General features: G+C 35.6%; 1 protein-coding gene across 8 annotated transcripts in view; it reads right to left on the bottom strand.

The window, feature by feature from the left end:
- ank1b (ankyrin 1, erythrocytic b) overlaps positions 1–12,717 on the bottom strand; it is an 87,316-nt gene that overhangs the window by 48,556 nt on the left and 26,043 nt on the right. For all 8 annotated transcript variants that reach the window (XM_024298663.2, XM_024298664.2, XM_024298665.2 and 5 more), the window contains exon 2: positions 2,799–2,900. In XM_024298663.2, coding sequence (XP_024154431.1) covers positions 2,799–2,900 — 102 coding nt within the window. The remainder of the gene's footprint in view (positions 1–2,798; positions 2,901–12,717) is intronic.

Here is a 12,717-nt window from a genome sequence, read left to right as displayed (position 1 = left end):
AACTAATTTAGGCTCTGTTACACAACATATAGATTCCCTGGTTTATTAGGCTAATAAGTGTGCAGATGTTTGGCTGCAGCCTGCCTGCAGTACCCAATGTGACCACAGGGGGTCAGAGTGACCCGTAATATTACAGGCTTTTCATCATACTGCAGTGTCACTCAGTTCAAGTGGGCCGCGCTGTCTCTGTGAACATGAGCACGGTGATGGTAAACATGCTGTGCATCAGTGACGTGTGAAAACGTTCTTAAAGGTGAACTGGGAGTGCACAGGTGACTGCACACGCAAGCTCCGCCTCCTCCTTTAATTCACCTGAAAAACAAGTACTCTTACATGTGTGTCTGGACCAAAATTGCTGCCAAGGAATATAATAAGGTCTACTAAGACTTGGGAGTTGATCAGCAAATGAAATAGTTCAGATCAAAACATGAAAATGTTCAGAATCTATATATATAAAAATAAATAAATAAAATTAAAAATTAAAAGAAAGGCCAAAAGAAGATATATGAATATTCCCTATAATGTGAAAAAAGTATTATTTATTTTTTCAAACACATAAAATGCAGAAACATTAATTTAACTCTTTTTACATTAAATAGTCATAGTGCTCATGTGATTATTCTTCTTCTTGTTTTTAATAATATAACAATTTAATTTATATATGTTTTGTTAGTGCGTTCCTAAATTTCTATAAGAATCATAAATACAATGTTTTGGTATTTATTGACTATATTTTGTTTTAATATAGGTAATATGAGATTTCTAGGAAATATTATCATCAATAATAATGCAATGAAACTTAATGTCTGTTACTTTTTTGATAGTAATACCAATGATTTTTTTAACAGTTTAAAAGTATTTTGCACATCACACCAATGCTTCATTTTTAAACAAGAGTGATAATTTGAACAATTCTACTATACATAATTCCAAAATATTTTTATTTGATTATTATTATTATTATTGCTGCTGACAACCTTTTGTGCTCTAACCATAGATACTGACACTAAAATTGGTTTTCCATCAAATATGTTGCTGCTCAAAACAAAAAAAGTCATTTTGGACAATTTTAAAATTCACTAATAATCATAAACACCATTTGTGTTTGTCAATAAACAAGACAAGGTGAAATATTCAACCTAAAAGTATTAAATTAATCATTGGATAAGTTTGTAGTCCTTTTTGAGTGTTTGTTTTTTCTGATCCCAGCTTTTGACAGTCACTATTTTTAGATCTTAAGTTGCAGTCCAATTTTCCCTTTGGGTTTTGACACAGAAAAACTGCTGTATTCATGAAAAATATGATATATTGTTAGATTTTTTTTTTCTTTTTTTTTTTTTTTTTTTTTTATTTTTTTTTTTACCAACTTTAAATTTAAGTTAATCCCTATCTATAGACATAGTAAATATCATATTGGCCTTCAAGCTCCTAAACAAAGAGATGAGGTAATTTGTAGTGGAGATGTGGGAATTGTGGGAAAAAGTTTTCCTTTGAATTATAACCTCCACTGTTTCCTTTGAGTTTGACTCTCTCGGTGGTTGAACTCTAAATATTGATGCAGAAATATGAAAATAATCTTCTCTCTTACATCAGTAAGTCTGGGGAAACTGGGCATTCATTCTGACTGTTCAGACTGTCATCACAATGGCGCTAAACGCCAACCCGCCCTCCCCACTCTACAACCATCCCGACAAGCTGGACCGAAGACTTTAATCTAATATAATCAATTATTAATGTCTACTATTTTAAATGAAATAAAAATTGGGCTGAACTTTCATAAATGTTTTATTTTCTTTCTTTTTTTTGTTCGGCACAGTTAAGTTATCCTAAAAATAGGCATTCCACAGAGAACATGTGTTCATTTTTTTAAGGCTATATCTATTCCTACATTGCACACTACTTTCTGCACCTTTTTGGACTTTTACCATTTTTTCGGGATGTTTGAATCTACAATTCCAAAATCCAGTTCCCAAAGAATTTTTGAAAAACTAGTGTGCATCGATGCTCACAAGATTGTTGAATATAGACCATAATGCCTTGCGTTTGACTGATTTGTCATTAAAAAAAGTTTTCAACAACAGAACACAGTGGATTTATAGTCTTCATAAAATCTTCATATTTATTATATATATTATTTCTGCAAATGGGCGACATCATATTTGGCATTTAAAGTCCCACTCCGACCCTCCTTTGATCTGGTGTAAAAGTGTTCCCAGTGCTCTTGTATTTATGATTATGCCATTTAAAAAAAAACAAAAAAAACTGTTGTTTTTTTAGGACATAGTTTCTGCAGAGCAGCAGGAATTCATTAGAACCTCACCTCTGATTTGTGAGCGGAACTGTTGGCATGAAAGTAAGCCTCAGCTGATATCTCATGATCCCTTTGTTTACGATCTCTCCAGCTAGCTTACAGCGCCTTACAACCCCAAGCTAACATTGGGAGTGTAGCAAAAATGGTGAGCAATGTTGGAGTGAATTCAGGGCAATAAATAGTCTCACACAATATGGTTTTTTAGAGGTTAGAGACGAGTGGGGGAATTTGGAAATAGCCCTTATTCTATACCGTTAGCAAGGAAGGATATTGTATCAATCTCTTTATGCTTGTTTGAAATGTTGGTGTTTCCTTCAAATCAGAGTTAAGCCAGTACCAGGTAAGGAAAATACGATTTGTATATCAATGTCTTCCAATATAAATACTAACATTTAGTCATTCCAAAGCAGTTATGAAACTAAATAATTCACACTGACAGAGGATACATTCAAAAATGTTGTTGGTGAGGTGATGAAAAGCATCTTACTTGATTTGCTATGTTGATGTCGATACCATTCTTGATGTGGTCCAGGGCCTTGTCCAGGTTCCCTGAACGAGCTGCTCGCAGAAAGCTGGTGGCTGCATCGGCCTGCAAACAGAGACAATAAAGAAATAAATCCCTCAAAATGTCAAGTTGGTGCTAAAAGATCGAGAAGGTGATGATTTTGTGGGTCAAAATCAAGCATTAAGGACACAGATTTAAAGATTGGGGTTGGATCGGGGGGGGTTAAAAACCACTAAATGGTTCCCAAGCGCAGCTGTGTCTGCAGATCACCCCTCCCCCAAGGGAAGGGTCAAATACTGAGAGCTAATTTCAGACACCAAGGTGCATGACAACTGTTGGGGCTTTAACTTTAATGTTATCAAGGCAAAAAAATATCTATTAAAATAATGCAGGTTAACTCACAGTATATGTCTTTTCATTTAAAAATAATATTTTTATTTAACAAAGACTAAGGGATTTGAGAAAAAAATGCAAATCGTACAAGTTCTCCAGACTGGAAAGTCAGGCTAAGAGCCTCATTACTTTATTCATTGAAACAGTTGTAATGATTATACATTGCTTTGAGGCAATACAACAAGAGAGAAGGAGGAAATATTACACTACTGTACATACACTGCTCCTCTTTCACTGGCAAGAGTCAGAAAAATGACTCCTTGCTGCACATTTTCGCCCACACCATCAGTCTGGCAGGCTTTCAGAGCAAACTCTGCCACAAACTCGCTGTCTGCCTGTCTGATCTCAGACTGGAAGTTGCTTTGGTCTGCACGTCGGCGTGTGTCAGCATTCGCACGCCCACATTTGAATCCATTCATTCCCCAGTAGTGTAAATACGCTGACCTCAGCAATGAGATTTATTTAATGCCCAGGGGAGAGCGATAGCACGCGCAGTGGCGTTCTCCTGACCCTCTGAGCAGCCCTGTAACCAGGATGATGATGGATCTGCTTGAGCTGCCGTTCCCAAGTGGCTCAATTATACTGAATAGCTGAAAGATATTCTCGGCCTTTTTAAATGACAGACGCTTCTTCTGCCTCTGATTTTCTTTCAAGATTCTAGTTTTCGTGGGGTGATGCATCCTGATCCAGATGTTGTGATCTCTGCCCTAAATTTGATTTAGCATGCCGGACAAATAAGGTTACTTCTGTCGACCACCTGCTCACTGTGGACCCCAAAACAAATCCTTCAGACCAGATTGTTTTAAACTAAAGAAACATGGATGCATCCATTAAGAATATAGAAGTTATAAGATATATATGAAAAAATATATGTTAATATCTGTTGTTTCTTACAAAAAAACCCTCATTTTGACTATGTATCAATTTAAAAAAAAATTGTTGTAACAAATGTATATATGTATATATATAAGGGCTATCAACATTAAACACATTAATGCACATGATTAATTTAAAAAAGTGTTATTATTTATTAATGCTAATTAATTACGCTCCATCAAGCAACCGTCTTCCACTGGTTCAGGGTTTCATTGGGTGCATTAATATCTGATAATGCACACTTCATTGGGCATTATCCCACTTATAACATGCTCAATTACAAAAGAAATAAATATTCAATCGATTTCTAGTAATCTATTTGTGTTATTTTTAGGGTTTAGGTCACTTTTCACAAAGATTTGATACTTAAATTCAGCGCGTTGTCACAGTAACACAACAACACGTCGCTGAGCTGGAAGTGACCTTGACAGCAGCTGTAAAGGAAAGTGATATATATGTTCATATATGTTTTTTTTTATTTTTTGTAGAACAATTTATTTAAGATATAATCTGGCCAATCACATTTCTCAGTAGAAGTATGCGGGCTCACATTCTAAATGTTTGATAGACTGATTTCATGTAGCTCTGTTTCTAGAAGTAGGGGTGTGGCCTTCCATCAAGCTCACTACTGATTGATTAGAGTGTTTGCCATAAAAATGTTGACTCAAACGTGGACCAATCACTAGCTGCGTTTACATGGACACAAGTAATTGGAATAAATGTCTGATCAGAATAAAAATTTGTCATAAATACACCAATCAGAATACTCTGAGTTTGTGTTATCAATCATGTCCAGAACAAATAAAGGTTCATGTTTTTCCCTTGTATTTATGTGCGGCCAAGATTACTGCATTGCCGGAACGGATCTTAAGTGCTTCCAAGTCTAAATGTTGCTGCTACACATTAACCACCTCCTAACATTCCGTCCAGGAAGGATAGAAAATTATATGCAAATAGTCACCTAAAAATAATAATAAAAGCATGCTTAAAAGATTATCTCGATCTATGCCGCGGCTTTATTTATTCAAAACTGAATTAGCTATTTCGTATGCAACTGTTTCCGAAATTTTAGATAGTTCTGCAAATGCAAATTTTTTTTATTTTGATCAAAAGTGTGGTGTATGTAAACGTTTGTTAGAATGGGATAAAGTTTTTCAGGGCCATGTGAACATTTCTATTCTCATCAGATCCTCGATCCGATTAAAGACATTTTGTAAACGCGGCTACTGCTTACTGATGACGTTTAGTTCACTCATGGTGGCGTCCATATTGCGAAAAAATTGTGATTGACTTCATTTGGTTGACACTTTATATATTCGTGATGTCAAACTCACTCAGTCCAGTTCTCTTATACAGTTAATGGAGAGAAACCAGTGATGTACGCTAGTAAAAAAAGGAAACCTACTGAAGTGCATATTTTAAATCCTGGTGGATCACAATGAACAAAGGAACTGAAAATAAAGTGATCACTCTCCAAAGAAGGACAGTCTGAAAGTTCTGCAGAACTATTGCTTTCAGCCACTAGAAAACACGGAAATAGTCAAATAAATTAAATAAATATGCAGTAAACCATTTATAGGAAATGTATACATTACAACCAATTAACAAACTCACACTTTTTTCATTGACAGCCCTATATTTAAAATCTATGTTACGGGAAAATAAAAAAATCAATGTTGCTATTTTTATGTATTAAAACAAATCTTTGATGCAAGTGACTTTTTATGAGTTTTAAGTCAGAAGTTGAAGCCTTTCCTGGTAACTCTAAAAATATTTTCCTCCATGTTTTGCCCTGCTTGTAGGATATGCTGCATTCCTTTTTACAAATTCTAGCTGCGTTCATCCTCTCCCGCACGACTCAAAGCCAAAGCACCATAAAACCGCTTATGTGCTTGAATTTGTCATATGAATTTTGTTTGTCAATATTTCATGAGGTCTGCTTTGCCGTGTAAAAATTAGGCAGGAAATGAAAATTCTGGCATCGAAGGTCACAGGCTAACAGAGTGACGGTGGTCCATGTTTCCGTTTAGCTGCAGTCTTTTTTTTTTATTATTATTTCCCTCTTTTTCCTTCTGCTTTACCCCCATATTTACTACTATACTTGCAGTTCAGCAAATAACCAAATAACTCAAACTCCTCCATGCAGCACTGTAGAGACGCCATCCCCCTCTAACCTGGCTCTCATTAAAGTACATTCTACTCTATTTTATTTTTATTATTAATTTCACCATTTGTGTGAAGTCATTTAAACTGAGCTGACAGTCACTGAGAAAAATAGCCATGAAACTGTAATATTGTTCCAAGTGCTAATGAATAATTTAGCATACTTTGGATGTTGGCACCTTGATCGATTGCCATGCTAATTCACAGTCTGACTTCAAAGTGCTTCTTTGTCAGGATTCAGCACTTCACTAGATTTTTTTGAAAAAAAAAATGTTTCAGATTACATCATTTTAGAGCAAAATTTATATAAAATCAAGTCTAATATTATTGTAAATATCTGAAAAACCTCTATTTTAATTTAGAATCAAAACTGGCTTGACCCATAGTACAAGAATACTAGCACAGAAATAATTATCTTTTTTTACATTTCTTAAAGAGCAGATCATTTTAGGCTGTACTAATAAATCCAGTGAGGACCGTGGAGAAGGTCATTTCTCTGGCAGTGGATGAGAACACTTGGAGAGTATCAGACAATAAAGTCAGACAATGACTACAGCTTAGGAAGGTACTTTAAGTAATAGATGAGAAAAGACAAATCGATTCCTAGAAAATCAGAGTATCTAAGTCTGTGTTGAGTGTCAGAGCAGAGGAAAGTTTATTGACTGTCATCTGTTCTGGTAAAACCAGGGGGCGTCAGACTCCAGCTCCTCAGGGGTCACCTACAATCAGCAGAAATTGGGGAAAGAAAAACAGGCAGAGAACCGACCTGACCTTTGAGATCAAACTGATAAAAAAACAAAAAAAAAAAAAACCTCTTGATTTTGTTTGGTAGTAGAATCAGGTCAAATGTTTTCAAAAGTGATGGTAGTTAAATTTTTGGTGAAAATTCTAAATAAAAATATACATTTGAACAATGGGGGTAGATGGAGACAAAAGGCTTCCAAATGGACGTTTTCTGATTGAAATGATCGCACAGAATAGATTTCATCGATTGCAAAAGTATATTTTATCACATTAATCATCTGTGTTAAACCCAAATGCCACATATTTCATAGTTTGGATCTGTCTGCATGAGAGTCGAATTTTAGCCACTCCTCCAGTCGTGATATTTGGGAAAAAAAATGCCTGTCAATTTAAATAACAAAAACTTTCTTTCCTGAAATCCTTTGACGATTTTCTGCTCAGTGGGTCTTTTCTGACAATGTTCAATAACAGTTCTCATTGCAGTGACAGTTTCTGTCACTTGTAATTTAAATGATTCCTCGTGTTGCTCCAGTTTTGGGACCGTTTTTCACAGTTCAACATGCAGCCCTTCACTTCAACTCCATAACTTCAACGCCAGACAAACAGGTTGGTGCTTTTGCTGAGGATGCTGATGATCTTCTGGAAAAATTCCTGTTCATCAAGATCAAGTAACGTTTCAATCAATGTACTTTAGAAATGCTTTCAGACTGAAATTATTATTTTATTTTCTAAATGTTAAAAAATAATATAGTTTTATTTATATAGATTATTGTATATACTGTATATTTATGGCGCACCAGATTATAAGGCGCACCGTTAATGAACGGTCTTTTTTCAAACTTTTGTCATACATATATATATATATGTGTATATATATATAAGACGCAGTAAGCAAGACAAAATGGTCAGAGATAAGTCTGCCACTCAGACTTTATTAACGGTGTTCATAGTAATTCTAGAACTTGTTTAAAATCCATTACACGTTTGGCATGTTAAAAGTGTTAGCCTTGTTAGAGTATTTACAATACCTGCAACTAATAACCTTATTCCAAGAAGAAAAAAACCCTGATACTGCTAAAACAAGTACGGTAACAACACTAACGCCCTACCTTGTTTGTAACGTGAAAAAAAAAACAGTTCGAAAACAGTACACATCAGCCACGTTAGCTTTTTAACAATACCTTTAAATCCCAACTTTACTTGCAACCAGTAAAAAACAACAGACTGATACCGCTAAAACAAATGTTACTGTAACAACACCTAAAAAAAAGAGACTGATATCACTACCACAAACGTTACTGTGCAATGCTAACTCCTCATCTTGTTAGTATTACATAAAAAACACAGCGTGCCACACGTTAGCCAAGTTAGCGTATTCATGTTAACACCCAATCTTGTTTGCAACATGTAAAAAACGAGACTGATACCACTAAAACAAACGCGACTGTGACAACGCTAACTCCCAACTTTGTTAGTAACGTACCTTAAACAACACAGCCTGACACTTCCACTCGTTTGAAATGTTAGCATATCCACAGTAACACCCAATCTTGTTTGCAATAAAAAAACAGGCAAAAAAGGCTGAAACAAATGTTACTGTGACTATGCTAACTTCTAACCTTGCTAGTAACATAAAAAATAACCACAGTCTGACACCGCCACATTTTAGCTTTAACTAGTACATATTAACACCCAGCCCCATCTTTCATTCATTCATTCATCTTCTTGGCCGCTTTGTCCCGATTGGGGTCAGGGGGGTGGCAGAGCCTAACCCAGCTACTGATGGGCGAAGGCAGGATACACCCTGGACAGGTCGCCAGTTCGTCGCAGGGCCTCAATCACACACCCATACACTCTCACATTCACACCTAGGGACAATTTAGAGTCACCAATTAACTAGGAGGCATGTTTTTGGATGGTGGGAGGACGCCGGATGCCCCGGAGAAAACCCAACCATGCACGGGGAGAACATCCAAACTCCACACAGAAAGGTCCCCAGATGCCCCAGCCGGGATGTGAACCAGGGTCTTCCTGATATAAGGCAAGGGCGCTTAACCACTGCGCCACGGTGCAGCCCCCAGCCTCATTTTTTATTTTAGTTTTTTTCACGAGCCAGCCTCATTTTAACCCGTAAAAAACATACTTTTATTTTGACATTTATAAGGAGCACTGTTGTTTTTTTGAAAGAAAATAAATAAATAAATAAATAAGGCTTTTAAGTGCATTTTATAGTGCAAAAAAATAGAATATGTGATATAGAGGTTATATCGTTCTTAATATTTTAGAAAAGCATATGCATTTCTTTTTATTTTATTTTATTTATTTATTTTTTTTACAAAAAACAAAAGATTTAAGCTAAACTTAAGCAGATTTAGAATTTATCATGATTAGTACGTAGCGACTAACACCTTATTGAGGACACAGAGATGAGATCATTTTGTGACTAAGACCAATGACAGTGAAAGTCATTCACAAAAGGATAAAAAAAAAAAATCACAAACTAGCATGATGCAAGTACACACACACAGACACACATGCAGTTCAAAACTAAAAATACCTGCACTGACGCACAGTATGTTGGGGTTGGCACCAACAGGGAGGAAGATGGATCACACTAATAAACCCTCATGAGTTTTTACAAAGACAGTCCACTAACACAGATGACAGAAACACTAAGAAACTGCACAAACATTTAATGGGGCAGAAACTGTAATGCTCACTTCCAGTGAAAAGCATTGATGTAGGAAAGTATAGGACATTTGCACCTAAAGCAATGACAGGAAAACAAAAGACTTGAAAACCCCGCAGAACAGTAAGTGAGAAAATACAGAAGTATTCTAATAAAAAAAAATGAAATTAAAGGCATACAGATGAGTTTCCAATTGTAATAACATCTTTGTGTAACTTGCAACCAACTTAAATAATACTAATGAACAACTTAAAAATGTTCTTAGAGAAAGGTCCTAAAACCTACTTGCAAAGTAAAGTCTTAAAATTAAGAACATAAAATAATAGAATTCAATATTTTCTAAATAAAACTCCTTTACAAGCTGATTTTGTTTGCTCAGTCTATTAACTCTGTCCTCCAAAATAGAATATCTATTGTTTTCTGTCAGTTGTTGCTACAAATGGACCACATTAGATGCAAATTAATTAAAGATTACACATATACGGAATTATTTCCATTTATCTTTTACTAGGAATAATCCAAACAAATATTGTGATGTGAGGGGTGGGCAGAGAGATCCTTCCCCCCTCGTGTTTCAATTTTTTCTTTATTCTTTATTGCAAGTTATTAACTGCCCAGATGCCTCAATAAAATGATGACAAACAAGCTAACTTCTGACTGTCAAGAGTGGTTGCCATTGAAATACTGACTCAGACCGACTCGGGCCAATCACTGCTTACTGACGACGTTTGGTCCCAACGGGGCAATGTATGTTTCGCGAAAAAATGGCAACGTAATTGACTCCTTTTGATTGGAGCCAGAAGTATTTCATTTTCCATGGGTAACGCCACAGTCTCTGGTCCAGTTTTTCAATGGGGTAAAAAAAACTGATATCCATATGTTTTGCACTATAAGGTGTGCTTAAAAGCCTTTTTTTTTTTTTCAAAAATGACAGTGCCCCTTATCCAAGGGTCCTTATATTTGTATCATTTCTGATTGAGCTTAATGGTGTCGAAGCGACTTTGAGAGGTACATTGCACTCTGACAAAATGTCTGTCTATTTTTCTTTTTTTTAATTATTTTTTTTTAATTAATTTAATTTTTATTAATTGAAAGGAAAAACATACAATACAACTCGAGTTATAGGCTCAAACATCATGGAAATAAAAGAAAAGAAAATGAAAAGGGGACAGAAAGAAGAAAAACATATTTTGTTTGCCCCTTTTAACAAATCAATAAATCAAACAGTAAGAAAGAAAACTACAAAATGTTCTGCTGATTTAGGATACAATAGCAGAAGAGAAAAGAGGAACAAACATTTACAACATAAACCAGTGCAAAATGAATTCCATACCTCTGGGATGAGTAGTTTTTATTTATTGTCATTAATTATACTATTTTTAATGTAGTTTTTAAAACTTGATATCGTGGCATTATTAATTTCTGTGTTCAATATATTTCATTTATTGACTCCATATACTGATAAACATTTCTCTTTTAGAAGTAATCTGTGTGTTGGTTTAATAAATATCTCATGCCTTTTTAGATAAAATTTGCTTTTTCTTGTCATGTATCTTTTCATCAAATTAGACGGAAGGTATTTCATATTTACACTATACATAAATTACATTTAAATGAATTCCAAATAAGGCGGGTGTTATAGGCTAACCCTGCTAACACGTAACAGTGTTGAATTGGGTTTTTGTAAGTTACCAACAATATTGGGAGTTGGCAAAGTCACTGAGCATTTGTTTTAGTGGTATCAGTCTTTTTTATTTCATCAACAGATTTTGGAGGGAAAAGTATTATGAATACACTAACTCAGCTAACGTGTATTAGTGTCAAACTTTTTTTTTTACGTGTTACTAGCAAGCTTGTGTGTTAGCATAGTCACACTAATGTTTATTTTAGCGATATCCGTCTATTTTTGACATGTTACAAACAAGGTTGAGAGTTACAGGTATTTTGAAAACGCAAATGTGGCTGACGTGTTACAAACAATTTCTAGAGTTATCCTGAACGCAGATAATAAAATCTAATTTATCTGTGACTCTTTTGTCTCATCTAATGCGCTTTATAGTTGGGTGACAAAAATAAGAGTTTGAAAACAGGCCAATTCTAGACGGTGTGTCTTATAATACGTTATAGAGCGTAAAATACCATATTAGTATTTTGAATTTAGTGTTTAAAAATTTTACTTTTTACACACAATTGCTTCAGGTTCAACTGACAGATTTAAAGAATCGCTGCAAATGCTGTGAACCATCTGCAAAGAAACGCTATATGACATTAGAACATAAAGACACACAGCACACACAATTCATTCACAACCCCTGAAAGATGGCAGCTTTTAACGCCTAATCTGCCTGAGAGTTGAACACAAATGGATAAACAACATGCAGAAGTGCAGGATGGATCCTAGAGTGAGACAGTGGCTGCAGCTAATGGGTAGCATGAAGGATAATGGGTTACCAGAGACTGCTACACTGGGCAAAGTGACCGGACTGCTATGTCTCTGTACCCAAAAGGCTTCTGTGGCCTCAAAAGTCCCTTCAGACCAGAGCAGAGGCAGAACAAAATGGTTCCACTTGATGCGAAAGTTTCTGCTTTCCTCACGCCTCTTGCTTCCATTCTAACTCACTGGAGGTATGAGATGGAATCAGCAGCGGTAATGACAGACTGATCCATATCTACAAAGAAAGGAGAGGGGCACGATTTCAGGGCATCTGAGCCGCCAGGATCTGAGCTTATTAACAGACAGTTTCTTCATCAACAGCAGGTTGATCATCAGGATCTGTGTAAGTCGATGAAAGCGAAGGAAAAGTTCATCAGTGTCTGAAACTGTATGCACCCCGAAACATACAGGAGCATGAAACTACGGTTGCCCTAATGTGCAAATCATTTTTTCTTTTGTTTAATTTTTAACCACTTTTTGAGTTCTTAAAATTACCTTTCTTAAAATTCCCATTTGATGAAATCAGAAAATGTTGGCAGGGCCGGCCCTAGGCATAGGCAACCTAGGCCGCTGCCTATTGTGCCATCTGCTGTGCTGGAGGG

Source organism: Oryzias melastigma, linkage group LG12, assembly GCF_002922805.2.
Source record: "Oryzias melastigma strain HK-1 linkage group LG12, ASM292280v2, whole genome shotgun sequence".
NCBI lineage: Eukaryota > Metazoa > Chordata > Actinopteri > Beloniformes > Adrianichthyidae > Oryzias > Oryzias melastigma.
This window is presented reverse-complemented; position numbering and strand designations above follow the sequence as displayed.